Source organism: Strongylocentrotus purpuratus, unplaced genomic scaffold, assembly GCF_000002235.5.
Source record: "Strongylocentrotus purpuratus isolate Spur 01 unplaced genomic scaffold, Spur_5.0 spur5_scaffold_5, whole genome shotgun sequence".
Classification (NCBI taxonomy): domain Eukaryota; kingdom Metazoa; phylum Echinodermata; class Echinoidea; order Camarodonta; family Strongylocentrotidae; genus Strongylocentrotus; species Strongylocentrotus purpuratus.
The window spans coordinates 3541769-3569428 of record NW_022145611.1 but is presented as its reverse complement, the minus strand read 5'-3'; the positions used below and the strand labels follow the sequence as shown (position 1 = coordinate 3569428).

Sequence of the window (27660 nt, the reverse complement as noted above, 5' to 3'; positions counted from 1 at the left end):
GGCCCATATACAAGGAGATTTTTAAAGTTCATAATAGTGAAATCTTGCTTATCACTTATCCATATCAGTATCTTTATAATATATAGAAAAAGAATCATTAGGTAGAACGAAATACGGTCACGGAGGTAATAATTTTCTGTGAGCCTGTCCAGAAATAGTGCTCTCAAAGTGACGTAGACTATTATTCTCATTGACAAAAATGTTGTAAGTCTGACTGCAGCAGTCGGGTTTAGGCCCCAGAGTCCCCCAAACAGACCCAAAGACTGGATGTAAAGAAAATGCTCTTTTTTTGTATTTCAGTTCAAACTGAAATAGTATAGCTCGAAAGTTTTAATTATCATAGTTTTCTCGAGATGTAATTTGGGGTCTACTGATTATTAACAAATTATTAGATTGTAGAAATTGTATTACTTTCTAAAAGGTAGCCCATAATACTGGCAGGATTATGTAAACGCTCCCATTGACCATCTTCATATGCTTTACAATTTTGTATAATCATCGCATGAACGGTTAAATTCAGCGAGGCAATTACAAGGTCCTTTATTTCATCTTGTAAAACAGGTGCGGAGGCTCAATGGGACTGTTTAGATTATCCTGTCCACTTCTTTTGTGAAAGCAAAACAATACTTTTTGTTGTTACTCATCGCGCCACTGAAAGAAACCATGTTCTGATTACGTAATAATACGTCAATGTCTTCGCCAACTTATCGGTAAAGGCCAAGGCTATTGAAATCGCCTCATGTTGGTTTATTAAGGGTTGTGTTGTAACAAGCATTATCTCTAACCACTTTCTGCTTGAGCTGTTTTATAAAATATGCTTAGAAAAAAACTCAAATTTATCGCAGAAGACCTATACTTCCAATTTTTCGTTATAAGCCCATGTCAAATTCTGTCTTATTTATAGAAAATGTCTTGAAATCATCTTCGTGGGCCGATCATGATTAAGCCTAATCTTACTAAAACTAAACGAAGCATAATAGGCCTACATCACAATACAAAAATGGACGGGCAAATAGCATGAAAGGAAGCATGGGTCAACTAAATTTATATTGAGTTCTTATTTTTGTGTAAGAATGCCTAATGTTCAGAGTATAATAATAATAATAATAATAATAATAATAATTTATTTATTGTCCTTTGCAGGAAATTTGATTTCCACTGGTTACAGAGTGTTACAATACAGACATATAAAATGAAATATTACAGGACAGTGATAAATATACAATGAATGAGATAATACATGAGTAAGCCACGGTATATATATATTTATATACATAAGGCCAATGAATTCTTATATTCAACAGTGACCTGACGGTGTGCAAGCTCAGCCGAACACACATACATACACACCCACACACACGCACAACACACACGCACATTCAACAAGTATTATAATCTGGTGAAGACGTGAAGTCAGCATCACCCCACTGCGTGTGCGCTGGTATATTATGCACAGCATGCACACGCACTGGAAGCATTAGATCTCGGGCTCTCGACTCTTCCCCAACATTGTTTAACAGTGCGATACGTGGCGGCTTGTCGTGAGGAATATAACACTGCTGCAAGAGAATAAAAACACATTTTGAATATTCTACTTCTGTGTTTGTTTGCAGCGGGGTTTGCAGCCTATTTGATCGGCCAATTTCTCGATTGTGAGACTCGGATATATTTGTGATTTCTTTCCACCGCTGTGAAATTAGAAGCTTTGTTGGTGTTAAAATGAATGCCTAACCAAGTGAATGTCAGACCACGGGAGAGCTGCACAGTAGAGTATAGTGCGGGTATTAGCAGAAAGTTAAAGCTCACAGACTGGCTTTTTATGCACGGAGGATTAATCAGTTGTAAACATCACTCGCTTCGCACAGCTCATACACGGCTGGGCACCAGCTATACTGAGGCGGTGATTTCGATTGCATGAGTGGATAGCTATTAGAATCCATTTTAACTACACCAGTATTACAGTATGCATCAAACGGGAAATAACGGCATGGATCAAAACCGACGAAATGGCAGTGGAAATGGCGCAAACAATCTAAAAACGAACAAGAAATGGGTTCGCCTCGCTACCGTGTTCGCCTATGTCCTCTCAGTATCGCTAGTAGCAGTGATTTTGGCGATATACTACAGCTTTTTCTGGGAGTCGAGTGTCAATCCATCGACCATGTCTCCAAATATGACATCACCAGTTGCTATTACCTCACCTAGTCCTACCACCACCACCACCATTGCCACAACAAGTGCACAGGTATGATTATTGCCACACCCGTATTAATATATTCGACTCTTAATAGACCTAGAGTTAATTTTTACCCTAATAATAGCCTAATAGTCCACTCCAAATTTTATTAAACCGAAACGGAAATTCTTTTTGCCCAATTGATCGTGAGCCCGGCAGCCACTGAGCAGCGCCAGATCGACGTTGCTCTATCCCTTATCATATGTTTACTCACATTTTTTCCCATTTTCTATTTCATAAAACTTGTTCGTACCTTGGTGACCATTCTGCTGTTTAAGTTAATAACCATGAGAACGTTTGGAGATTGTATGAAATAAGTTTTAAAAATCGAAGGATCGAATGATTCTGTTTTCATGGTTCTTGTTTTCACATGTCATTGTATATAATAAGTTGAATAAATATATATACATTTTTTCTTCATATCACTAGTATTCTTTGGTATAAAACAAAATTACTATGTCCTTTACCTTAGAAATAATACAGCATATCTTTATAAACAATTATTAATTGTCATGCCGTGGTCATGTGGAAATAGTCGGGTATATACGCATACCAGCAGGTGCGGAAGACCCATTACCTTTACCTTTACCCGATCGAGATTCTGGAAGAATGCTGTGTTCTCAGTCGGGCTTCCAGTTCAATGTCATTTCTTCCTTCTAGTAGTTGGGTGACTTCATCTTATCATATATACAAAATGTAGTTATATGTTACTACTGGGACATGCCCCGTGATTTTTTTCTTTCTGTAACGCATTTTTACAATATATAGAAAATAAGAGTAAAGTCTACAACACTAGCTTTGAAGTACTCTGGAACTATTAATAGAAAATGTGTTAGTTCATTTTCTCTACCCACTGTAACATAACATATACTTGAACTGTATAAAGCGCCCGACGTTTTATATCTGATTTCGATAATGCTATTTCTCTTCTTAATAATCATATAAATTTAATGTTTAAACGAAATTCTCTTCTCAATCGATAAGCCTTTAAAGATACAGCCATCAAGACACAATGATAGTATTTTCACTTATACGTACATGTACGTCTGTAGGCCTAGCCTTTACATACATTTCATACTTGAAGAACAGTGCAAAGATTATGTTGGCACGCCCGCCCCCATCGAATTGGGAAAAGGACAAAGAGGGAGAGAAAGAGAGGGAGAGATCAGTAAAAGAGGGGAAAGGAAAGGGAGAAGGGAACATGAATACTAAGGATAAATAATATATTTACCATCCCCTTCTTCAGCCATCGACTTTCTTTCTGTTACAGTCATACCTTTTCCATACGTGGGATCACGCTAGACTATGAATATCTTTAGTTTTTGTAACACCACATCCCAATTTGAATAATGTTCTATAACAGATTATGAAAATTTTCTGTCCATAATATAATGCCAACTATGTCATTCTATATTCCCATCTTCGTGGTATCGGTTTGCCAACACGATCGATTCTCTGTAACACAGTGCACCTTCAAAAGGATTGCCTATAACGTCATTATAATTTTGGAGGAAAGATTAAGCAGAGAATCAATTCAATTCTAATTAAGCGAAATTATTTAAGATAAAGTGCCGCAATATGCCGTGTGAAATCAGTGGTGTAATGTTCTATTCAATTCAATTCAATTGGTTTTATTCAATCTCGTCCAATGACTATAGAAATGCGAGTTTACATCTTACATACAAAAAACATTCAAAAACATTAATATGTATATATATATATATATATATATATATATATATATATAGGGAAACATAGCAAATGGGAAAAATATATCAAAATGATTAATGTTTACATCAAAACATCAAAGCAGTAACAAAAAAATAACCCCCCCCCCAAAAAAAAAAGCAAACAAAACCCAAATACAAAATACAAAAACAGTATATTGCTAGCAAGTCAGATGAGTGTACTGAAAACAAAGTAATTCAAAATAGATTGAGCTCTTATGAGAACAAAATGTATAATGTATAATTGTGTTTGAAGTATATACATGAAAAACATTACACGTCTACATGTAAAAAGGTTTTCTTTTCCCTCTCTCTCTCTCTCTCTCTCTCTCTCTTTTATTGATGAAGATGCCCCAAATGCTCGTAATAATATCACCAGACTGTGCACCATAATATTCTGACACAGGGGTTCGAATCCCCGTGATATTGAAAAGACATTAATTTGTATTTGCCACACTCGACCCATGCATGTAAAGGTTAATGTCTTACGATAAGAAGAAATTCCTTAAATAATGTCCAAAACAGACCATGCGATAGCATAGGCCGGTGGTGGAGTTATGATTTGCCAGGGTTATGATAATAACGTACACGACGAAAGGAGAACAGGCAGTTAATTTTGTAGATTATGATGATAAGCCTTTAGACCTCGGTAATAAATTATCTACCATACATTAACCACAGGGATCAATTATTTCCTACAGCCAGCATATTTTGATCATTAATTCGTGCACACGCTCTTCCACATGGTGTACGCCATTGTTCTCGTGTTATTAAGCATAAAGACCATATTTATTAATTCCTAAGGTCGGATAATATTATACGGGTATACTTACGACTGCCTATAAGCATGTATAAGATAATGGTTTTTGTAATCAAATTACGATAGGAGATAGTTCAACCTTATTCCCGATCAAAAAAGCTATATTTCATAATAGGAATCTTGGATAAGAATTTACATGTTAAAATATAGACGTAGACGCATTTTGGAAGACAAGAATACGTTTCTTTTTAACATGGTTCTAATAATGTGAGAAAGTTGGCCGAGATGAATAATATTTGATTATTCTTGAAATGAGATAACTGTTAAGTATTCTGAATATAATAACAAGAAAACATGTTAAACAAGGGGTTATCATAAATAGAAGTATATAAATAGAAATAACCGTATATTTTTCTTTGATTGTGACTCATAGTTTGGTTATGATCTTGAAATACAACTACTCAGTTCTGAAGAAGATTCCTAAGCCATCGTAAAATTGCCATTGGCAACTTACAATAATTAATGACAGTGATAATAATGTTGATAATAATAGTTATATTGATATATTCCATTTATGCGATGCAGATACTATAGGAAAATATTCTAGTGCGCTTTAAACATTATTCCTGACTTTCTAGCCGAACCGCTATGGCAAGGAAATAAAGCATTCGAAGAATTGCTTCCTACCGGGTACCCGTTTACTTCACTCGTATTGAAAGGTGGCTAACGTAGATAAGGGTCTTGGCAAAGGACATTAGTGCCGCGGCGGGACTCGAACCGCGAACCATGTACTTTAATCCACAGTCCGATGACGAATCCATTAGACCACGACACCTCTAATGATATCCCTATCCAATAATACACAACTAGTCCAAAAATACGCAGTTTTCAACACGCACAAAATGGAAGAGTATACAAGCAATGCATTACTTTGTCTTTTCAGTTTGTATAGAAGGAATGCGAGCATAAAATGAAGATAAAGACAAGAGGAAGGGGAAATGAGTTAGAGACCTATAACATAGAGGCTATTGAACCGAATAGAAGATGAGCAGAATAGACAATTGCAGATATAAATAACATCTTTATCGTTGAGAATTCCGATTTGTTTTGGGTTTCTCATCGTCCAAATTTGCAGATAAAAGCTTTAAGAAATAACGGAAGTCTATCTACTTTTGAATTGCCTGGTTGATGCAGCTTTTTGTCTCCAAGTAATCTGATAATATAGGAGAAAACATTGCAAATTCAGTCGTACACTTAAGTACTTTATGTTACTACTTTGGGTTTTATACATTTGCTTATCTGTTTAGTTTTCCGTACTGCATTTCATGCCCAAGGCATTTAGGGAAAGATGAGAATAAAATCATTGGAAAAAACACGAAGTGTCAAGAGAAGAATAAATAGTTTACAGCATCACCGTCAGCTGAATTGATAATGTATATTTTGAACAACATCGACTAAATGCCTCTAATTTTAATACGTAAAGAACAACGTAAAACTTGTTATACAACTGAAATGATCGTAAAACGGTATGGAATTTATTCTCCTTGATGCGTTCAAGGAATCTGTAAACTTTTCTTTAGATGAGAAGGTGTTTCATGCAAGAATAAACAACAACAAAACAACAAAATACTTTCATTCAAAGCGTCATTTAAATACTTTCATTCAAAGATGAGAAGGTCCTTCATGCAAGAATAATCGACAACAAAACAACCAAAGACTTTAATTCAAAGCTTTGTTTTCTGGGGGGGGGGGGTATATTCTTGCTGCCTTAAAAAACTAGGCCATGTCAATTATAAGACTGCAGATCGTCGAATAATATAATTAACGAGGATATACATTCATTGCGTTTGTATTTGTACATACTATGTAGAAATATTGATCATTTAAAACTGATGGAACCTGTTAGTAAAACTAGAAAAACAGGCACAGCTTTTACAATTCATAAGAAATCATCAGACTGACCCCTGGCAATGTTTTTGGAGTCGAAATCTGTCAGGATTGATGTGAATTTTTTACTCCTAATATCCCTGACTCATCCTTGTTCTCATCCTCACTTTAGAGGTCACCTTGTCAAACAAAACAAAAGCAAATTAATTCAGGCAAATTTTTAATTAGGATTTGAATTTTTTTATGATCTATTCCTAAGAAAAGCAAATGAACGTCATAATATAGCTATTGTATTATGGTAATTTATAACAAAATTTTAAAAATACGAATCTAATTATATTAATGTTCGACGTTTTCTTTATCTGCTGGTGTGAATGATGTAGCTTCTGAAAAACGTGATGTAGCAGCCAATACAAGTGGTGCTGGTATGCTATCTCTTTACTCTTAGCTAAATAATTCTAAAACAAACAGTATGTAAACTATTATAATGTCAACTTTCATTTTAAAACATGAATGTATTATATCCGTGCACAGGCAAAGCTGAAATAAATAGAAAACGACTGACACCGATACCTCTGATTAAACGTACGATAAAACCTTTGAATTCTCCCAATTGAAAGACAATACTATTAGCCTTCATTTCGGTATAAGCAAACATGATATTGGTAACTGATTTTTGGAACGCCATCATTTGTATTCATGTTTGTTTTGTACACGTACATGTACGTATAAATGTATCCGAGTATTTACTGCTATCATTTCCTGTGATAGTGTCACGTAATCATTATACGCCAAGCGACTACAAAGGATTAAGCGCTGCTGATCCTACAAGAATATTGATGCCCGGCGTTACTATAACAACAAAAATCCTTGCCCCCCCCCCCTCTCTCTCTCTCTCTCTCTCCCTCTCTCCATCTCTACGATACATGTGAAGGAGAGAGAGAGAGAGAGAGAGAAAATAAGAGTGAAATTCGAATACAATAATATCAGGGATTGAAAGCTATACCTCGCACGCATACATCACTACTTCGAAATGACTAAACCAGACTCTCCACGAAATGCCCATAGTTGCATACATTATACGACATGCAATGCTACGGTTTATGTCGTCGTATTTTAAGCTATTCGAAGCAGTATCAAATTAAATAGTTAATAGCATAGTCATTTTATTTGTTTTCTTCAATGAAAATTACCTACATCATCACCCCGAATATGAGAATAACGACATTTCAGGCATTAATCCATGTCAATCCCGCTGTATAAGTATTATGTTGAGACATGAATGCAAATGTTAGAAAGCTATCTCCGTTCTTTAGCGAAAAGATGCAATATATACATTATAATTATAAGATTGATATATTTTGTCATCATTCTCATCGTTGTTAATGTCTACTAGAGAGATGTGTGCTTTTGCCACATGTCCCTGACCTGCAAGGTAAATACACTCAATCTGAAACCACCTATAATAATAGTAATACATTACATTTACAAAGCGCATAATACAATGTTTCTATAAGCGCTAAGGAAAACAAGGTACAAGGTAAAGTAAAATTACAGCAATAATAATGCATCATTCTAATAACAATGACAATAATAACAACCTATGGCAATGTATGTAGAGCAGTATGGACAAAATATGTCCAAAGCTATTATGATGCTACGTCAGTCTGGTTTGCGTGCTGTATTTTGCATTAGCTGAGTCAGCCGATGATCCTTGATGATTACTATTTAATACGAGGAGCATTCACTTCTAATTACTTGCTTACTACATGATCAGAATGCACACAATTTACTTTACTTAAAGGTAATGTTAACCACTTTCAAAAACAAAAAAAGAAGTGGTATTGTATAGACATATATCTCAACATGCCTGAAAAGCAATCATGAAAGGTTTTAAACATAATAGGCCAAACGTTGTTATTTTTAATGACGTTTCGTGCCTAGTACTAGTAGCTTCCCATGGTATAGATCCCGGGATAATGACAACTACAACAGACGAAAAACAAACACCTGAAGCTATTTGGTTTCTGAAAACAACAATGTTCTCGAAATCGTTATGACCTTGTAATCATGTGATTAATATGTAGTGACATGTCAAAGAATACTGACAAAAATGCATGTTATTTTGTTCGTAAAGGTGCGTTAAGCCTTTTTTCCACATTGGCGATATATAGTTATAAACCTATATATATATTTGTGATTACTTGACAAAGGCTTAACTTTTTTTTAAATCTCCTACGGTTGTTTCATTATTTCATATCCACTTGTCTAATTTTCTGAGTATCCTTTTATATATATCATTAGTAGTCAGCTTCTGTATACTTTGGAAAATAATACCAGTTGAAATTGAATGAATGATTCCGTAAAACGTCTAAAATTTCGAATTTAAAGAAGGAAATTTGGCAAACGCAAATAACTTATATATATCTTCTTACCGGGTGTATGACGTTTAAGGCTCATTTTTATAGCACATACATCTGCCTGAAAGAGGCAACCTTGGCACACAATAAAATTATACACCAATTTGAGCATCAAGAAATATGTTACAAATTAACAATAACTACAATTTAAGAAAGTAACAAATAATGCGAGGCGCCTCCTACGAATAAAGTTGTCTTTTATATTCTATATCAGAAAATAAACGTTAATGTTCTTTTCTTTTCTAATCATCTTTTAAACCAAATCATAAAAATTAGGGTACCACACCTTAAATTTAAATTTTAACTAAAATTGAAGGTGAAAAAAAGCATTTTAGATAGCGTCGGTCAAAAGACGAGCGATAAAGCATGTTGAGATATTTCGGATAGTGCACAAAGTCTCTGCACTCTGCAGCGAGAAGAAGGTGTCATCGTGTGAACTTTAAGTGAAATCCTGATAAATTAAGCAACAGTCTTCTGTCAGTTATTCCGCCGTATTGGATGCTCTGATTCCAATTCTCTCCATGGCTGCCATTATAAACTAGACTTTTACAAAAACGTATCAGAGATGTAATATGTTATATCCCTATTTCAAAATCCTTTCAAATTGAAAAAAATAGGCCTATAACGAAATGCCGATGATCTATTAAAACCAACACAGTGTAGTAAAACCTCGGTAAGGATCACTAAATGTGATTATGTTACCATATTATGTTAAGGACGATCAATTTGAACATCATCTAAGTGATCAATATATTATGTTTACCCGATATATTTTAGATTGTGCATTTCTGTTTTTCACTTAAATGCATCCCGTCACCCATCCAGTCTGGAAGTAGAATGTTGCTGGTGAATCCTCGTTGAGTGCCTTCACAAACACCATCGAGAACGAAAGAAAAACTGTCTTCATGTTCATCACGTAGAGGCTATTTCAATATAAATATGCACAAAAAACAGAACAAAACGTTAATGGTGAAGATGAATAGTTGGGGGAAAGGTTACATGAATTCATGTGGTAATGTACAATAATTGATATCGTATAATCCTAAAGGGCAATCTAACCTTTGTAAAGGGTTCTTTGTATGAAAGAAGTAAACTAAGAGAAACAGCATGACGAAAGTTTGATATACATCGGACCAACAATAAGAGAGTTATGAATATTGTTTAAATGATATCACTAAATCTATGCTAATCTCAAATGGGCAATTTGGTCAGTGGATTGTGACATAGTCATAGTCTATTCTCCCGTTTGCAGTGTACAAAAAATATCATTCATTTCTATTTTTCCTGTAAGTGCCTTCTCCCTTTGGGCACTACTCGGGATAGCATAATTATTATTAAAGATCCTATAAAAAGAAAAGCCCCTCCTGAGTCATACATTTGGAGAATAACAACAACAACAACAACAACAACAACAATAAATCGGCATTTTATTTATTGTTTGTGTTGTAACACATTGGGAAAGTTGTCCGGCACTATACGTCACGGTGACATTACCGACTTAGTCAATTTTAAGTATATAGTGATCGTAACACCTTTCAAAAATTCATAAATTTGTTAATTTTTGTCTAGTTTCATTCGAATTTCCACCAGTTTGCTTCTCTGATTCTTTTGCTTTCTTTTTTATTAGTTGTCTTTAAGGTCAATATATATATATATATATATATATATATATATATATATATTTAAACACATATCCGTACACATCAACATATCATTAGGGGGTAATTAAAAAACATGATATATATATATATAGTGGTCACTTTGGTTGTCACCATCTTGAAAGACTACCTATACCCTGATGTATTATGGAGAGTTATGATCAAAATGAACCAAAGAGAATTCTTCAAGACATCCCAGATGATGGACAGATTTGATATTACCTCTTTCTCTCACCTACCTTTTCACGCCACGATTCCTTTATGGTACACCAGACACATGTATGATAGATTACCTGTCAGCTAGAGGTCTTTAGTCGTCAAGCCGTTTGATCATTTTAATATATTGGAATATGCGTATGCTCCCTGCGGTTGTTCCCTATCGACTTCACATAGAACGGAGTGAATTCAGGAAAACACTACATTATTTATAAAATTGCGTTTTCATCAAAAATTGTCAGTGTTACTAACTCTAGCTAATAAAAGATCTTTAAATACAGAAGATTGAATCGTGTCTAATCATTCATACCTTTTTTCTATAAGCCTAAGGGAGCTGTGTGCATGTATTTAAAAGTCTGTATTATTAAATCATCCACTCAATTTTCAGAATGCTGAATTTTAGATTGGTTAAGCTTCAATGTTAATGAAAAAGTCAAAATTATTACAATACCAAGAAACCTTCATTAGGAATGATTATTATGAGCTAACCCTTTAACATACAATTGAAGAGGTTTATTATATTCGAGCTTATAAATCATTATCAGGAGGCACTTTGTACCCCCTTGTCAAAAGTTTGCTTTTGTGGAAAGTTGATCTTTTAAAGCACTTGATGCTGGAGAGACCTATCCGATGAAGTGTGTTTACCATAAATATTGGTTTTAGCTGTTACTAGAGAAGGGTGCGCCTTGTTTGTGCCAGTTGGGTTTGAAATTCCTCTTGATTACCAAAAAAGTCATTGAATGTAAAAAGTTGAGGAAAAGAATAAGGCCTATCGTATATAGAGTTACGCAATTCAGCGTTTCTGTTTCACATGAAACGCTTCTTTCCTCGTATTACACTCGTATGTGCAAGGTTTATGAATTTGTGTATAGTTTGACAAATAAATGTAAATACTGTATATGATGATGTGTGTGGGTGTGTGTGTATGTGAGAGAGATAGTGAGGGATGTGAGGTACGTGTATTTCATTCTGAGAGCTTAATATACTCTTGCTGGTATGCAGTGACGTCATATCCTGGAGATGGCCAGAGTCGAGAATGTAATAAGTCGTCTTTATCTCAGTGGAAGAAAATCGAAGAAGTTACATGGAAAATACCTAGTTCCGCTACAGAAGGATAGGAATATTTCTTTTTCAACCGACAAGAGACAGGGTAACATATTCCGTATATAGAAACAAATACAGAAACAAATACAGAAACAAATACAAGAACAGAACACAAAACTGAAAAAATGAGAACAGAAACTATAATTTATGAATCGTCAATAATTAGTCAGTACGCTAGTGTTATAAAAGTTTGAATAGGAATATAGACACATTCTTGATTTAATTATATTCATAACGACGTTGGTAACGGATTAGGGGATTTTTAAAAGAAAGCGTAGCAGAGAGCTAAAAACTTAAGAGATACTTAAAGATGAAATGTAAAATGCACACTGAATTAAAGTACTGAGGAAATAGACTGGTTCGACGAATATCCTTGAAATGCTGTTAAGGAGATCGTTTGACGTGTCTTTGGTTTGTATTTTCAACGATAGCTGCAGCACTTAAAAATAAGCTAGTTATATTTTTTTCATTCATTTATTCCAATCATAGTTTAGATTTCATATAAAAATGTATTAATGGTTGACAACTCATTTACAATAAAAATACATAATTCAACATTCGAAATACTAAACATGAGAACACAACAAAAAGCATTAGCAATTACAATACCCTAAACAAAGTGTGGTATAATAAGCCAGGGATTTCGGCTTTGTTCTCATGACTTTATTATTAGGCCTTAATGTTCTATATTTGTGCTTTTTAAAACAATGAAATTATGGACCTGCACATCGGTTCTTATGTTTAATATGTACATGTACATCACATGTATGTTAAAGATGAGAGTTCAGACCAAATGTGATTCCCAGATGAAAAGAGGAGCAGTTTATAACGGCTGATTAACCACAATAATTTCACTCACATCTTTTTACTTGAGACGTGGTCTTTAAAACAACGACAATGATAATAATAACAACAATAGGAACCAAAATGTTAATAATGATAATGATGACGAGAATAATGATATAATAAAAAATGTATTAAGATATTAAAAGAATTTACATTTATATAGCACAACACTATGCACATAATTTATATTCAACTACACTGCAATAGCTTCGGATTCCTTTTGAACTATATACATCATGAAGTGACAACAAGTTAATAATACTACTACATTGTACAATGATGATAATAATGTTAACATCATTCCATGATTTCTCTCAAATCAAAGCTTATAATCATCCTCAGAAGTATTTTATTTTACTATCTATGAGAATGATACAATGTTATTCTATTAAATAAAATATACTTTTAAATCATTGTATTTTCCTTCTCATTCCCAACTACAGGTACAGGTAACTGGTGCTAATATGACGTCGACGACGAACACAAGTGCGTAGATCTCCTTCTGACCTGTGTTTATGAGACTAAACATCTTCAAACATGTATTTATAACCGTTAGGATACGACCCACCTTGGCGGACAAGATAAACAAGCAAAGTCGCGGAGAAAAGAAAAGGAAATGGCAATCGTGATTAGGATAGAAGGATTTCTTCGATCAACGAAGACAGTATGACCTAAATCCATCCAAGAATATACTGCGATTAAAAGGGTGGGCATTTATTGGATGTGCATGATGTAAGCGGTACGTCAGTCTTCATGGCGTATGTTTTACGTGTGATGCTGCGATTGTGGGCTGCACATCGCTCCAACATGGGAGAAGAATGGACTGAAAAAGACATTTCACCATTTAACGAGTTTAATCATGTGAACGCTCTGAGCAGATAAAGGTAGTTTGTTGTCGTAGCAGTGACAGGTTGAGAGTTGTGTTGTTTACGATGTGTAACTACAATCACACTGTGTAAAATTGCACTCATTTAGGCCTAATGATGTTAGAATTGAAAGAGAGTCCTCTTAAAACAATCTGTGGATCAAACATTTTGTATTGATAAGTAGAATATTGAAATATACAGTTTTCAAATTTTTATTTTGTTTATGGGTAGATATGGAATTAATGTTTGTATCTCATGGAAGACGTTTTTCACAGTCATCGTACTATACTGTAAGTAATATTAGCACATCACCCGGCATTAACTGATCATTAATCGTATTTTAAGGTCATCTGTAAAATAAATAAACATTTAGTATTATTGGTAAGACATGCTTAAAGTACATGAAGATGTATTGCTATATATATATATATATATATATATATATATATATATATTATAATTAGCCTTTTCATAATGGACCAAAGAACGAATATTTGGAATGTGAGATGGTAACAAAGACAAATGTTTGAAATATGAGAAAATGATGATTTGGTACAAAAGCAACAACTCAAACGCTAAGGTCGAGAATTGGCAAAGGAGAGTACGTTTCTTTGAGATATTCTTTTCCGATCACCTCGTATATAAGACGACCATAATCCAATGTAACATGATGATGATGTACCAAGATACTCTTGGAACACTCGTATATTTAAACAGAACCAGAATGTTTGACTGGGCCGTCATATTAATAAGGTAATTCAGTTTCTCACCTAATGTAATTTCAAAGCACGTACTCGTGATCACCTGACACTAATTCAACTTTTTCTTCATGGATTGTACATTTTTATAGTGTCGATGCTATAGAATCACAGATTTTGTTCAATCGTTTTATAAAGTCGTTATGTATATATTAAGACATATATATTCTGTATAAGAATTTCATGAATATTGAAAGTAACACTTGCCTTTAAACTAGCTATGAATGTATTCTTCATAGTTAGTCTTTTAAAAATGTTCATCTCGTCTGCAATGAATAAACCAGGAATGTAAAATGAATTTTACGTCATGTTCAATTGAAGTTAAATTGAAGTATCATATAATTACGTATGCGAGACTATTTGAACTATGGTTTTTTCATTGTTTGTTGTTTTAGTGTTTTCTGCAAGTCAATTTTTGGAATTTGTTTTTACATTTGATATATAAATTACCTTATATGAGCAGATAAGCAGTCTTCAAAATCCTGGGTAATTGCCTTTTCTTCTATAAATATAGCTCTTTGAAACTAATTTATGAGGAGCACTTTATCAACTGATCAAGGAATGGGGAAATATTTGGGTCGAAATTTAGGGAAATTATGCTTCAATTATTAACAATTCAATGACAAAATTTTTATGTCGAAACTGGATTCTTGATTGTATCAGATACACGTAAATGGCATAATATGAGTGGGGGTTGTAAACTTAAAATAAAAAAATTGTTAATGTATCAATTATACCATTAAATTAGTTCTTGACAAAAATAGGTAAATTAGCTAATATTCATACATAAACAGAGTATATTATCATACATGTACTAACATTTTATGAATATGAGCTTATGTGTCCATCATTATCCCCTCTGTAATGATTTGTACTACACCTTCAAAACTCGGGAATCATTCTTAATTGTTTGCAAATGTCACAACTTATACGATTTGCACGTGTTCACAGTTCAAACAAAATATAGTTATCACCATATTCGCATGAATTATGATGATTTTTCTTTTCACTAAACGAATGTAGCCGAGACCTATCACGTATACATCCAAATGAATTGAAGGATTTTCATGTCTAAAATAAATATTCCATGCTGTTAAAAGCTAATGAAGGACCGTTTTGAAAATTTCGTGATTATCTGTTAAAATGAACTTTATTATTATTTTTATGAACGTGAACGTTTGTTTATCACTGAGGGATCAATGGAAGGATATGACAACAGGCAAGAACATTATAAAGCAACATAATTGTGTTATGTTTGATCTGTCTCTTTTTTAAAAAACAAAAGCTTTTACAAAGGAAGCATTTTATTTCTTTATTTAGATATGGTATATTTAAATATAGGACATCAGGAGAAACATTATTGCTGCCTCTAACCAATCTTAAGGGGGGGGGGGCGGTTACAAAAATCAAGCCAAAGAAAATATAACGAAAACAATATGAATGTTTACGAGTATGGATGTATGTTTGGCATTCATTTCATATGACTGCATTATTAATAATGATTATGGCATAAGCAGCTCAGTCCATCTTAACTAAAATCCACAGTAATGGTGTGTGTGTTATTGAACTGTTATAAATAGAGAAAATATATTTATTGATATATATGGTTATCGCAATTACATTATAATTATTCTTTCTAATTTGGAAATAATTAGCAAAAAAGATAAATCAGAATCTTCAACAGAGCTATCGTTGAACATTATAGAACATGGGATTATAATTGAGTTAAAAACGGTGCTTTTATTAGCATTAAAACTATAATTATGTTATTTATAGATATTTGTACCTCGTTTATATAAAGCTTCATACTCTTAGATAATCGTTCATGATACGTGGGTTAAATGTTTTTACAGAACGTAGGCGCCCCTCGCAACCATGACGATGAATCATTTGAAAGGATCTTTGAAGAACATGGACATTTCCATAATTTATTGGGGTAAAATTCATTTCTCTTAGAAGCCCAAAGTTCTTGAGATTTGTCTTGAAAATGTCCAGTGATGAACTTGATCTTAAGTTATTTTGAAATCATTGGTTAAACTCATGTCTAAAATTCTTTTTATCTCTCATATATATTTTATATAAATTGTTTTTTTAACTAAAAATTCTGTATAAGGGAAATATATGAAATGTATAGCAGGTGAAGGCTCTGTCATTTTGCGTTTGTCAGATTTCAATGTTTATTAGGATATATGTAACCAAAATTATTCAGTGTTTGGAATTAAATTGCAAGTTTCTTTCTAATCAATTCATGTGGGAGAGTGTTTATTCATAATTCATGCAAAAGGTATAATAATATCACACAGAGTTTTAAAATGAAATGTTGAGAGTGCGGCAAACATGTCAATAAAATAGGCACGACATAAAACAAAATGAGCGTCGTTGAATCAAGCACTTATATGAAATCAAAAGTACATTCCACGAAAAACGGAGAAGTGATATTTTTTTTGTTTGTTTTGTTTTACTAGTCATGGATAGCATTTTTTCTCCTTCTTATCTTGTCAGTGATAACTCAGTCTGTTTAAAATTCAATAACATTTTTCGTACTATGACATTTGCTTTATAGGTCACCGTAGGTTTTTTGAAAATGCATTTTTTTTAAATGAAGTTTGTTTGTTTGAGCTAAGATTTGTTGTTGAAGGTAATGTGATATCAATATTGTTTCAAATCCCCCCCCCCCCCAACAAAAAAATTATTATTTGACTTTCGGTGTAGATAGCATGCATACTAAGTTACTATCTTCGTTAGATTAGCCGTTGTCAAGAAAAGATACGACACACGGGACGATTATAAAAGATACTAATACCAATAGACAACATGTCACTCTTTCTCCTAGCTCGTATCTACCACAAACACATGCACACACTTTCCAACACACACGCACACACACACACACACACACACCAGATATCGCAAACAAAATAGAATATATACAGTAAAACTTTGAAGAGGGGATGTAGGCTATATACTAATCTAGATTGAATTTCTAGAGACTAAATTTCCTTTCACTTTGGATGTATTTCATGAAGATATTTATATTTTCTTTGGGGTGGGGGTGTTTTTTGATTGGTTTTGTTGTTGTTGTGTGTGTAATAAACGGAAATAAGGAATAGGAAAAAATAGATTTATATAACTGGTGGTGCAGTCTGTACATAATGTTATCTCAAGCTCACCGTATACCTGTCGTAAATGACGCATATCTAGTCTGTTCAAATCTATCAATGTCATAAGAGGGTATAGACATTACAAAATCTTTCCATTTGGTCGAAAGAACCAATCCATGCTCTTTTGCTAAAGCTGATTTCCATTTCCATTTTTTCCCTCCAGGATTGAATAAAAGAATGTTATATTGAGGTGTCCTGACTGAACCCAGTCATAAAGACGGAAAAGCGATGTTTCGTGTGTTCTAGTTCTTGCGCTTAAAGAGCAAAATAAAAATTGCCATTAAGGTTTGTTTACTTTGTTTTTAATCCCGTCATAATATCGTGTGTGAAAGGGGTATGTTGATCTCTAATGGTTTATATGAAACCCTACAAGTCATTGGCATCTGCGGTATGCATGCGATTCAAGCACTCACTGTGATGAAGCCCAAAGATATGTCCGCATTGCTCTTCATGCTGAGCGCGCCCGAGAGGTAGAGAAAGGAAATTAGTCATTATTTCTCCGTCTCCTTGGGGACAGAGTTTGATCAGTTATCTTGCTCACAATCAGTCTATATTGCATACAGTCATGTGATCAAATAATGAGTTATACATAGTCATGAGCAGATGTTTTGTGAGGTGTTGGAAATTATAACTGTGATAGCTCGTGCAGTTGTAGGCGTTTCAAGCTTTCAAATGAGTTTGATCCTTTATTTCGTTGAATAGTGATATTGTATTAAGTTGGCATTTCTTGCAAAACAGTGATCAAAATTCAATCTGAATGACTCGGGTATACTTTGAGCAACCAATAGGATACGCTGGTTGAATTACACTGGTAGCTGCAAATACCCGAGTATTCATATATAATGAAATGATTAACGGTCTCATTACTGCACTTAAGGGATACATTCAGGAAGACTATGTCTTTCTATCATTACAAGTGAATCACATATCACATACTTGTTTTCAATGTTCAATGATAATGTTTCATCAATCTCTTCAGTTAACCTTAGTTACCACGAAGAAAGATATAGCTTGTAATATTAGGTAGAGTCAAATATAGTGAACGTCATCAAGCAGCGGATCAAAATAAAAACTCTTTTAACGCTACTCGATCGATCGATTTGCTAAGGCTGCTGAATTATTAAAACGGAATAAGAAATACGAAGATGACAACGTCTACCCCGAGGCGTAGTGTAAACCCTCATCTATGCTTTTAAAAAGCGAGGTTAGACGGATATGACGATGTTTATTATGCCATGACTCTCGTCTCTCATCACATCCGACCCAGCCAGCCCCTTCATTCTGGTTGCATGTTCGTGCATTCTGTATTGTGCGCCAATAACCAGCTACGCATAGCTCGTCTACATGGCCAGTCTGACGCCACTTTTAATACACTACCAACTCATGTCTATCAACAAAAAGAAGAAGAAAAAATCTTTAAAGACCTAAATTTTATGAAAGTACAATGGAAACATCGCAGTCCGTCAGCTGAGAGTCAGAATGGTGCTAACTGTATGACTTAATGACCTTATGCATCTCAATAGACTATATCTCACGTCTTAAACCATCAAAACTGTTCATGACAAGAACAAAATGGACCGTGCGTACACACCCAGTATCTACATGCATGGCCATAAGGTATACTTGAAGAATGGCGGCAATATGTCGTTATCAGCGGAAGAAGCAGGGCTATCACAACATGAGAAGCGCGGCTAGCTATGCACTGCCCTCACATCGTATTCGCTACTCATACCAAATGCCCGACAGGCTACAGAGATTATATCCTGGGATGAATGTCGTATATAAATCAACCAGAGTTCTTTAAGATTCCAAACCCTTCATAATAACACAGATCGATGCGTTGCTCTATCCTCCGGTCATATTTTGCGTTCATTGTCTTTCATGCAGATCACCCCATGGTTTATCCATTATTCACAGGCTATAGTAGCTAGAATTTCATAGCATTTTGTGAGTACCATGAAATGAGTCTAATCGTGAAGGAACACAGTACCGATCGTGCATGGTGTACATGTTTGGTACGACCAGTACGACCAGTACTTGATCGAGGTAAAGAATCGTATCCTGGAGTATTTCAACTATGTCTGAGATCTATGTATATTCCTGGGTCAACATTAGTAGCTTGTGGCGCCTTTGTAAGCGTACAGTCATCACTCATATGAGGACTCATTGTGTTTATCAAACAATGATTTAAAGCTTCATAAAACAGATCCGTCGCGTTGCACTGGTCTATGCCTGGCGCCAAGATTGGAGGCGATACCGGGCTCAGGTTACTTAGGGGGAGGGGGAGGGGCTGAATGCATGTGATGTGAGGTATAACGATTTTTCTCAACATATCCAAAGAAAAATCATTCCCTTTAAGATGGTAACATGGGCAATAAAATACGTCAAGTAAAGTATCTAATTCTATTTCTCATTGATATACAGTTTTTCTCCTCGAGTGTTTCATGGTAAAAGCGAAAGAAGCAAGGTTGGTGCGATTTCAATCGCCTCGATTTTTAAACAAAAATCAGCAACAAAAATAGGTGATTTAAATCACTTCCATAGACTTGTGTGTTACATAATGTAATTTGTTGAAATATCTTCTTAAGAGTGAATTCCCACCCCCTCTATTTTTGCACTTTTGTGCTACAACATCATTTATTTTGTTGTGAATCCATGCCCTTTATGTTGGCCCATCAGTTTTGAGCAAGCCATTCAGTTCAAAGACCAACTTAAAGTTATAGGCCCATCAATTACAATGTTGCAAACACATTCAAAGTCCATATTTAGTTTTTATCCTTTTTCTATATTCTATGTTTTTGTAAGTAAAACTCTTTCCCCAATCTTTCATCTTTTATTCTATCATTCTCTGTGTGTTTCTTTATTTGTATCAGCTCAGCTTGTCTGATTATTTGTTTTTAATCCTCTTTAACCTTTTCTTCTATTATTATTTTGTTATTTGGTTTATACTTCTTTCATCTCTTTTTACTTTTTTACCAACAGTTTGTATACTGCTTCATATGCTATTCTTTGTTTTTATCATTTTACCATCTTCTCTTTCTTTCCTTATTTTTCTTTCATTTTGCGCCTTTAGGCCTAATATTTCCATTCGCTTCTTTTATCATATCCTTTTCGTCATTCACTTCTTTTGTCTCATCCTTTTTTATCTATATTCTTATATATGCAATGTTTATGTTTTATTTCTATATTGCCTTATGCTAAACATGTTTATTACTAATTCTTTCATCTTTTACTTTTACATTCCCTATGTAGTTTTTTTCTCTATCATCTCTATCATCTTGCTTTTTCCTACTTTCCTTGTTTTAATCCTTTTTGCAAATTTTCTTTCAAGTTGGAGGAACATTTTTCAAAAATTATTTCAAATCTATGACGCAAATTAGCCTTATTTACATGCATAAGGCCATCATGATGTTTCCTTATCCACTACTCTAGGCCTATACGTTGGAGGAATTTTATCATATTCAATTGTCTCAATCTAAAATAAAGACATTTTGAACGTCATATATTCTGACTTTTTTTACACTAAATTACCAGCTTCTTTATTTTGATGATGATTACATTTTCCAAATCACGTCATCGTATTAGAGCACATTTTAATGAACATTTTTACCCCTACCCCCCCCCCAAAAAAAAAAGGTTTAAAAAAAAAATCTGATTAAATTTTCAAATTACGATATTTTTCAACCCTGAAATCATTTATTCGTCATATCATTCATCAGGCAAATATGCACGAGGCCATCATAAATAGATCTTTCCTTATCCACTACTATAGGCATATATATACAGGATAATGTGAAATTATACCTGATTTTAATCTCAATAAAAATCAAGACAATTTTGAACTACATGTTAATATCTGATACCAAAATTGCTGGCGTCTGCCTTTCAATGATAGGTTACTTTTAACAACTAATGCAAACATCCTCATGACTTCAGCTACGTCAACTAATTTGAATCACACCTGTCCTTAATTATTTTCATCCATTTTCTTTTAAAATCGAATATTAAAGAGAAGAAGAGTGATAAGAGAAAATAGGGTGAAAAAAGAAAGAGAGAGAGGGGAAAAAAAGAAGTGTGAAGTGAGAAAGAGAAAGCTAGAGCTAGGAGAGGGGTCCACCCAACCTTCAGTAAACTAGAATGTTTGGTATGAAGCTTTGATTACATTCCATGATGCTGACGTCACTACTTGACGAAGGGTACTTGGAGAGCTGTATTAAATACAGACATTTTAGAAACAATATGATAGAGCGATACCTTCCTACTCGGCATATAAACAAGAATAACCATACATTCACATACAGTAACTTTTTTTAGTTTACACCCAGAGAAAGGATGTTAATCGCAACATTTTTCGTTAAGAGGTATGAGTGGATTTTAAGAACTATTTTTCGTGACTAAGAGGACTATAAAGAATTTTTGCATTTATGTGCATAAATTTTCTTTTTTTGTAAATAATTTTTATGATGAAGGTTTATTGTTGATCAAGCATCTCAATACATGGTTCATAAGTCGACAGTAACCCAAAGTCATGATTGTTATTAAAATCAATGGGGTCCAACTTCTACATTATTTTCATCACAAAGCGAATTGTGATATTCAGTTTGGCATCTGATCATCGCATTGACGCAACCTCTCAAATCAACCAACACATCTATCACAGTAGGCAAAACTAATTACTGGTTACTCATCCTGTTGGCTTAAATTTATTGACAATTTAATCATTCACTGCAACCGATGACGGGGTGAGGACTCAACATGATTCTATGTCAATATCAAGAGCAGTGATTCGATGACTTGGCCTTCTGACTATGGAGAGAGAGAGAGAGAGAGAGAGAGAGACAGATAGACAGAGAGAGAGAGAGAGAGAGAGAGAGAGAGAGATTGGGGTATTGATTATTCAGTGATGGATAGAGAGAAAAGAGAGACACACACACAGATGAAGAGAGTTAGAAATAGAGAAGAATAGAAAGATATCTTAGCACAGAATATATCAATGTAATTCACCAATAATATGCGAATTCCATTATAAAAATATATCAGCACACCTGCACATATCCGCTCTATAAACGCACTACACACATCGTGACACGTGACCCCCTTTGTTATACTTCAGTCACATCACCGACACCACACCGACACCACATCTACACCACACCGACACCACACCGACACCACACCGACACCACACCTACACCACACCACACCGACACCACACCACACCACACCGACACCACACCGACACCACATCTACATCATACCGACACCACGCCGACACCACACCGACACCACGCCGACACCACGCCGACACCAAACCGACACCACACCTTCACTACACCTACACCACACCAACCCTACACCACACCGACACCACACCTACACTACAACGACACCTAACCGACAACCGACCGATCGAACGACTGCAATGCCTCCATGGGTAAGAATCAGTCGGTTTGGCGGTGTAACTGAGTCTGGTATTATCATGGTGATTGCAATACACTTTCCATAAGGACAAGGTGTTTTCAAGTATTTTCAAGAAATAGCTCATGATGGAGAGACAACAAAAAATACCTATTCAGGAGAGAGAACGGGTACCAGTCGGTATCATGATGTAAAGCACTGCTTGGAAGGAGGAAGGGGGCAGCGAAAGGGGGAAGACAGCCAAAGTTGTAACATTAACTGAATAGGCATTTCATGATTTAAGGAAATTTCAAGTGACTTGCAACTATAGAAAGAAAAAAAAGATGAACCTGTGCCTATGTAAAATCACAAAATATCATCTTTGTTTTCACGATGACCCGACCTACCTACATAACACCACACCCTTTTGGAAGAGTTTGAGACAAAGCTGCGTGAAAGGTGTATGATAAAGCAAAGCATGATAATGCTGATGGTAAAACAAGATTGGTTAATAAATGATAGGGAACAAAACTGAACTGAACAAAGAAGAATCTTTCCTCAGGCATACATGATTGAAGTCACGGTTTACTATTATTCCATGACGCCATCGTTGCCATAGTGATCACCGGTTATTTCTCTTGCTCATTTTTATTGAAATCCGTCAGTGAAAGAAGGATATATTAGCAGCACCACACAATTTCTACTCCTTTTTTTAAAGAAGGAATCAAAACTAAGCATAATACATGTATATTAATTAACACATAATAATAATAATAATAATAATAATAATAATAATTGATTCTTATTGAGCGCTACTACAGACAAACTGATCAGAGCGCTATACAACAGAAAAGAAACATACAAATCATAACAATTAAACAAGGAACAGTAATTAAGATATTATGAACGAAAAGAAAATTTAGCTACTCAAAATGTACATTATGGATTCAAGATGAAAGTTTCTTTTTGAAAGTGTCTTTGGTACTACATAGGCGGAGGTGTTGTGGCAGAGTGTTCCAGGTGGATGGTCCAGCATAAAAGAATGAGCGTTCGGCTGCCTTGGTGTTGGTGCGTGGGATCAGTAATAGTGTCTGATCGTTCCGTGAACGCAGATGGTATCTGGAAACTGGAGGAGTAGTAAGCATGATAGACAGATAGTGTGGAGCAGAATGCATTAAGCACTTGTACACTAAAAGTGCTAGTTTGAATTCAATTCGCTGTTTGATGGGAAGCCAGTGTAGTTGATTCAACATAGGAGCACTTGGCTCTCTTTTCTTTACATACAAACTTACACACATACACACACACTCAAAGTCAAACACAAGGCGCGATAGCACAGTCGGCAGAGCAGTGGTGTCGTAATCCGGTGACCCGAGTTCGAAACCAAGGCGATGCGCTATAGTTCCCTTTGGTAAGGCATTAATCCTCATTACCAGGTCCCTCGGAGAGGACCTAAAGCCGTCGGCCGTCTGGTTGCTTACTTACAAGCATTTATGCTTTCTTAGCAGGCAGGTAAAATAACCACCACCACCAAAGTACAAATCTCACATATTGCATTGCATATTCTTTGGAACATAAAATGTGTGTTTGTTCGTGGTTTATTTTAAATTTTGATAAATCCCCATTACGATTTCCCCCTACATTATTTTATTCAAATACCTTTAATTAAAAAATGTTTTAAAGCTGTAGAAAACTAACCTATAAGAAGGTAAAGGCCCGGTCCCACTGCACTTACGGATGCAAAGAGGATGTAAAACGTAAACAAATCTTGCTATCCGTTGGAAAACGCTATGCATCCGTTCCGTACTCATTGCATACGTGTTTCATACGCTCTATCCATCGAGCATCCGTCCACTGTAATTTCATCCGCGCAAAAAGTTTTGAGCTGCACAAAACTTTTAGAACGGATGAACTTCCGCCGTGTACGATGTAAATCCGCGACAAATACGTGCAACATACGTTCTATGTCCGTTATCATCCGTTAAACGTCCGCTGTATCCTCTCTGCATCCTCTGGGCATCCTCGCAACTCACATCCGCTGCAGCTGAAAACGGAAAGAGGGAGGAAAGATAAGGTTCATGGAACGTCTATACATCGTTATAGTAGCACGGAAATAGAAAGGATGTTAGCGTATGCTTCTCGTATATAAAGTATTCAAATCTGTCATCCACTTCCATCCGCTTTCATCCGCCAGGCTTCCGATTAACATCCGTTTAACATCCCCGCTACGTACTACCCACGTCCGTTTTTTTCCGTTCTGTTTTCGCAATTTTTTGCCAATTTTGTCCATTTCTTGAGCGGATGAAAACGGATAGAGCCATCCCGGAAATTTTGCTCGTCCGCTGTGTCCTTTATGCATACGTTTTGTGTCCATCGGCCAGTGGGACCGGGCCATAAGGGACGATGGGGTCCGATTCCAGGATTAATACAAAAAGGGGATCCGGGACTTTCAGGGTCATGGCTTAATTGATATTAAATCATACTAGTCATAATAATAATAAATAATGATAATAGTGGGTACTTGAATAGCGCTCATGTCTGTCATTTTTGACATTCTTAGGGCTCCACAATAATTACCCCGGCTGCCATAATGGCACTCTAGCATTTCAAGAAGTTAAATCCTGACAGGTACCCATTTATCCCAACTGGGTCTTATTGCGTCAAATTAGTCCAGCGGCGGGGCTCGAACCATGTGATCAGCAGTCCGGTCGGACATATCTACTTGACCATGACACCTCCACGACACCTCCACGACACCAACCAAATCATTCTACGAGTCTCTAGAAATAAAGCTGTCATGGCGGATAAGTTACTTGATGGATAGTATGGGTGATGAGGGCAACTGAACACCTTGCTTCAGGCCAGCCAGCTAGGGTGTCGTGACTTGAATACCACTAGAGAAGATAATCTCATTCGATGAGTGATAGCACGGTGTGCCGCCTGCCACCAATATCACACCGTCTTATCACACGCACAAATAGATTAAACGAGTTTTTAATACGGAATGAAAGGGCAGATGATAGTTTGTACGAATGCTTTTCATTTACGGGAGCAACTATGAATGAATGTCATATTACTCGTTTGATATCTTCGACACGCCCATGAATCTTTATTAAGTATATCTCTTTCACGGCAAACAAGATACCCATCGAAAATGGGAAGACGGTCGATCAATTCAATACTAAAACAAAAATGTCATATAGGTTCCCCACTTCAATCAAAATTGTAAAGTTGATGTTAAAAAAGTTGTTGGGCCTTATGAGACAGAACAGGGGATAGTATTTATACATCATCATATCATATTCATCAGTTATTTTAGTTTGTTGTTGATTATGTATTTCTATGCGAGCAAAATTAAAAATAATTAAAAGCAAAATTAGAAATCATCTCAAAAATTCATATCTAGGGCATGATTAGTCTGTCTTTGTTGTTTAACTCGTCCTGTTATATTTACTGATTTTTGTTTTATTTAATCATTTCTTCTTTATGCATTCTCCTTATATGCCTGTTTAAAAATTTTAATTCCACTCGTCTCTTCATCTATATATACAGCAGCAAGAAAAACATGCTTGTTAATTAAATAGTAACATGTGTTACGCATGGAAGAACAGCTGCTGTTCTTTGCCATTACAGCTGAAATAGACAATCCATCGAACTTGAGACTTGAATTCCTCTATAAATATGTATGACAATAATCTTTATTATTTTGATTACGGACCAACAAACAAACAAATAAACAAAGAGATTGGCCAATAGTAGATCACTAACGAATATCAATCTACACAGAGATCGGTCGAGCCTTATCTCTCTCTCTATGACCGAGTTTAAATGAAACCATCAGCTTCTACGTCATATTATTGATAAGATCTGTCCTACTTATATCTCTGAAAATAGAAAGGAAGGTCGTAGAGTACTTTTGAAATGCGGTAGAAGAGCAGTATAACACCCCGCCCATACTGAAAGTAATGTCTATATATACACGGCAAAACATAGAGGTTCCGATGTATCATGGCGTTTTTGTCTATAATTAACTTGTATGCTTGTAAGATCATGTCCCATTAACCCCCCCCCCCCCCTTTCTTTCCCCCTCGAACACGGAAAGAAGGTTCTGGCATTTTCGGTCACGGTGGTAATATGATGAAATAGAAGAGGGCACGTCGATGTGTAAGAGTGGCAGACGCGTAGACTCAGACACGATGCCCTTGAGTACTGTTAGAATAATCGCTAAAAAGCAGCCAATCAGACTCTTAACTGATTCCAAGGGACCCAATTCTTGTCAGCTTGCCTGAGGAAGCACATTTCAAAATCCAATGTCTGCTTCAACATGAGGACATTCTAAACAGTCAAACTTTGGTGGGTTTTACTAAGTGACTTACATGTATATAATATAATAGCTTTGTGATTTGAAATTAACGCAACTTCTTGCCCTTATAAACAAGCAATGAGATTTTAACGAAAGAAAATACCTCATTTAAATACGTGATTCTCCCCTCTCAACATTTCACAGTTAACGGACTAAAAATTCCTATCTTTGTTGAAAATTAATTAATGAAAAATGCATGTAGTAAAAAACATTTTTTTTTTTTTTTTTTTTTTTTGGGGGGGGGGGGGAGGGGTTCAAGGT

General features: G+C 35.2%; 1 protein-coding gene across 1 annotated transcript; it reads left to right on the top strand.

Moving 5' to 3' along the window:
• The first annotated feature begins 1987 nt into the window (after nt 1-1987).
• LOC115929477 (mucin-2-like) lies at nt 1988-23033 on the top strand. Its single transcript, XM_030998461.1, has 3 exons — nt 1988-2245; nt 13298-13340; nt 22753-23033. Exons 1-3 carry the CDS (start codon nt 1988-1990, stop codon nt 23031-23033), a joined length of 582 nt encoding a protein of 193 aa, XP_030854321.1.
• The last annotated feature ends 4627 nt before the right edge of the window (nt 23034-27660 follow it).